Source organism: Gloeophyllum trabeum, assembly GCF_000344685.1.
Source record: "Gloeophyllum trabeum ATCC 11539 unplaced genomic scaffold GLOTRscaffold_00029, whole genome shotgun sequence".
Classification (NCBI taxonomy): domain Eukaryota; kingdom Fungi; phylum Basidiomycota; class Agaricomycetes; order Gloeophyllales; family Gloeophyllaceae; genus Gloeophyllum; species Gloeophyllum trabeum.
Window position 1 is genome coordinate 1 of NW_006920438.1, and position 3,990 is coordinate 3,990.

The 3,990-nt window shown below is 49.1% G+C and overlaps 2 protein-coding genes across 2 annotated transcripts; both read left to right on the forward strand.

Moving 5' to 3' along the window:
* Window positions 1–481: 481 nt before the first annotated feature.
* On the forward strand, window positions 482–2,027 carry GLOTRDRAFT_24483 (uncharacterized protein; the record flags this gene model as incomplete). The annotated part of the gene is made up of 2 exons (XM_007873132.1): window positions 482–894; window positions 944–2,027. Coding segments are annotated over 2 exons (1,497 nt in total), but the record flags the coding sequence as incomplete, so codon positions are not given.
* A 651-nt stretch (window positions 2,028–2,678) lies between these two features.
* On the forward strand, window positions 2,679–3,116 carry GLOTRDRAFT_20594 (uncharacterized protein; the record flags this gene model as incomplete). Its single annotated transcript, XM_007873133.1, has 2 exons — window positions 2,679–2,983; window positions 3,035–3,116. Coding segments are annotated over 2 exons (387 nt in total), but the record flags the coding sequence as incomplete, so codon positions are not given.
* Window positions 3,117–3,990: the final 874 nt, after the last annotated feature.

Genomic DNA, 3,990 nt, shown 5'->3' on the forward strand with positions numbered 1-3,990 from the left:
TGGTATACTGGGAGCATCCAGACCTTGTTCCACCCCATTCCGCAAAGGTATTTTCAGGTCGACACAGCTTGGATCAAGCATTCAGATGATACTGCTTTCGACATATTTATGCGAGAAGAGTACCCAACAGTCCATCGTCAAGCTATTGCACCAGTCAGCAATGACCGAGAGATATCTCTACTGCTCAAGATGACCCAGTGGCATACACATGTCGCTCCATGGACTCAGGATGTGGCACAGTGCCACACTCTGTGTGAACTGGTAAAGCTGCCTACAGGACTCCACAGCTCGGGGATTGGGCACTTGAATGATGTTGTTTTCAATTACATGAAAACAATCTGTGGCCTTGCAAGGAAGTCTCCACTTGGTGTTCGCTGCCTTTTGATGGAGTGTCCTCGGTGAGTCATGACATTGCATTGTGTAATCAAGTATCTCACTATTTGGTAGGACTTCATCTCACACAACACCCTGGAAGTACCATGACTCAGATACAACACTGCGCAAGTACTCAGTGCCTCTGCGCTCCTTTGCCCAAGGGATGTTACTCTCTCTGCAGAGCCACAAGTCAGGGTATACCTTCCCATTGAGCACGGAGGACATGGAGAGGGCCCATCGCTTACAGGATAGCCTTGACACTGCTACAGATGATGGTGTGGAAGTCTTCCATGAGTTCATCTATCCCTTCCTGTCCCGCAGCATCGATTCCACTTCTGACAACAAATGGTCCTCTGCACTGGAGTGTTTCTTAGCTGTCTACTCGCTTCTCCCAGATGGCATTCACAAGAGAGCATCAGATATGACTCAGCCATTGGCCATGCTTGAGTATCACTGCCGTGGAGCTACCCTCTATGAGGCACATAGGCAGCAGTCACAGTTTGGTAATGACTTGTTCAAGTGAGTTGGGCTATATTGCTGTGTATCACTCATGACTTATACTTTATAGATCGGTTACACACTACTGCTTGGATAATCTGCACCCTGGGACTCTAACTCCATTCACCACTCTCATTGACTACCAGCGCTTCATCTCCTCACTTGCTTACTCTGAGACAAATGCCCCAAGCATCACCATCTCAGACGATGCCACGAGGTTTGCATATAAAGGGAAGCTTTTACAGCTGGGAGACCTGACTTGTGGTGTCCGACGCCTCTTTGAAGATACACAAAAGAAGATGTCTGCCCTGTTCCGTGGTCAGGTGGTCCATCTTGAAATCCCTGATCACGTTCCAGATGATATGACAAATATAGAGCGTGACTATAGCTGGCTGAACAATGGAGCCTTTACAGAACCTGGCATACTCTGGAAGATCCTGACAGAGGACAAGACACTCCGCCTCTGCCCTGTTGACCCATCTGGTGCACTGATGTGGAATCCTGGAGCGATGAATGAGGTAATGGAGGCTTGTGGTCCAATCAACAAGTCTTTAGCTGTTCTCTGCCATGTTCTTGCTGGCCAGCCTGCTCGTGCGACAGAGTTTGTGGATTTGAAGATCCGCAACTCAACTTCACCTCGTGGATTGTTCAGGGACTTCCAGGACTTGATTCTTGTGCGACGCAGGGTCAAGACAGAGTCACAAACTGGGAAAGAGTCTTTCATCCCCAACTATGTGCCCCCAGAGCTCCAGAAACTCCTGGAGCAGTATCTGCTGATCATCCGGCCAGTGGAAGAGCACTTTGCTCGAAAACTATGGGGTGACAAGGTGAATACACTCTATCGTGAGTTCATGTGGGTTCAGATGGGTAGGCAGATGACAAGTGAGAACTTCTCATCTACTCTGGAGCACTACTCGACAGAGTACTTTAACTGTCCTCTGGGGATTCTTGCCTATCGCCAACTTGTCGTTGCTATAGCTCGGACGTATCTTGGGTCAGAGTATGAGCTGGACAGAGAGGATGAAGACTCTCTGGCAGCTCAAACAGGTCACTCGGTAGAGATGCGCCAACTGCACTATGCCCCAGAAGTCTCTCGCTTGCGATCTTTGACTAGTGATACTCTGCTGCGGTACAAGCATGCTTCTGAGGCTTGGTGGAAGCTCATGCAGTTCTATCCTGGAGCTTCCCCATTGCTTCCCATCACAATCCGTCGAAGAACACGAGTCCAGGCTGGTCAGTCTGGTACACCTGGCCCTGGAGTATCTGCTACCTCTCCAAGTGTTCCTCCACACCATGTTTCTGGTGGACCTGATATTCTAGCCGCAATTCAGCAACTACGGGCTGGACTTACAACAAGTGCGGCACAAATGCAGCAGAGTTTCCAAGCTGAGATCGCTGGCCTCAAGCGAGACATGGATGAGCATATCACCCTTGCTGTTGGCAGGGGTATAGCTGAGTATATGGCCCGACAAGGTAGTTCTGCTGCTGCTTCAGTGAATCCAGGGCCTATGGTGATGGAGCCAGAGTCTATGATGGTGGAGCCAGAGCGAGAGCCCATGACAGTGGACTCTGCTCACCCGGTGAGACAGAGACTGGACATTGAAGACCTGTATGCAAGTCCTTCACCTCACTCCCCATTGATCTCATTACCCTTTCCATTTCCAACACATTCCACTCCCACTGGTAGTCCTGTATCTCTGGGTCTAGGTCTCGAGACTCAGTCATCCTTTGCTCCACCATCTGCCATCCAGCCTGGCCCTGCTTTTCTAGCACTTTCTGGACTCCGACAACTCTATGGTCCTGATGCAAAGTGGCGATCAGAGACACAGAAGGATATTGTTGTTGCAGCACTGTCCAATGAAGCCACCTTTGTGGGTATCCTTGCAACGGGTGGTGGTAAAAGTGTTGCCTGGCTTGTTCCTGCTGTCGTGGAGCCTGCATTCAAGAGTATTGTGATTATTCCCAACAGGTCGTTACTTGAAGACATGGTACGGAAGACTAGGGCCTTGGGAATATCTTGTCGACAGTGGCGCTCAAGTGATCCAATCTACTGTGACTGCCCAGTTATATATGTGGCATTAGAGACAGCTGTTGGAGAGAAGTTCAAGCAGTGAGTGTTGTTTAGATTCTATTCCAGAGTTGTATAACTCAAGTTTTCAAGGTTTTACAGGGAGATGGAGCATGTCATCAAGCGCATAGTGTTTGATGAAGCACACCAGCTTATCACAAGCTCTGAATACCGAGAGAACTTTATGGGGCTCTCTCGATTGGCTGGATATGCTGTACAGAAGATCCATCTAAGTGCCACAATTCCTCAATACATCGTCAAGCGTTATTTGGAGCTTGCAGCCCTTCCCGACTCTACCCTCTTTTTCCGTGCTGCTACCTATCGATCCAACTTGTCTTACAGCTATTTCCAAGTCAACCATCGGATCCGTAATCAAGCGAACCTCATCATCCAAGTGGCTCAGCATATAGAGGCCAATTACTGGGATGAGACCTGTAGAGGTATTATCTTCTGTCCATCCATTGAGCGTGTCAAGCTGCTGGCACCTTTCTTCAAGAACTGCATGTCTCATGGGGATCAAAGCTCCCTCAGCAGGATGTCTCGCTTCATGAATGAGCAAGGCTGGTATAATGGTACCTTCCCCTGGATTGTTGCGACTACAACCATGATCCATGGGATAGATCATCCAAGGGTGAAAGCGGTCATCTTTGACAATGTTCTCTTTGGACTAGTGCCCAAGACACAGGCAGATGGACGAACAGGCCGTGATGGCTCACCTGCCTTCAGTATTCAGTTTATAGATCACACTGTTCACCACATCCACCCGAAAGGCCTCAAGGAAGATCTATCTGGCATTATTCCAATGAATGAATGGATCATGGACAAGGAGAGCTGTCGTCGAGTCAAGATCTCTGAAGCAATGGATGGTGTCCACATCACTTGTGCAGATATTCCTGGTGCGCACCTATGCGATAAGTGTAATCCTGAGCACCCGCTATTTGTCAAGATTAGGGAACTTGTACAGCTGCCTGATGCTGTCTTGGTTCCCACTCCCCCTGCAGCTGCCCCTGTGCCTGATGGGGTCTTTGGTATAGTTCCTCTTGTTAAGG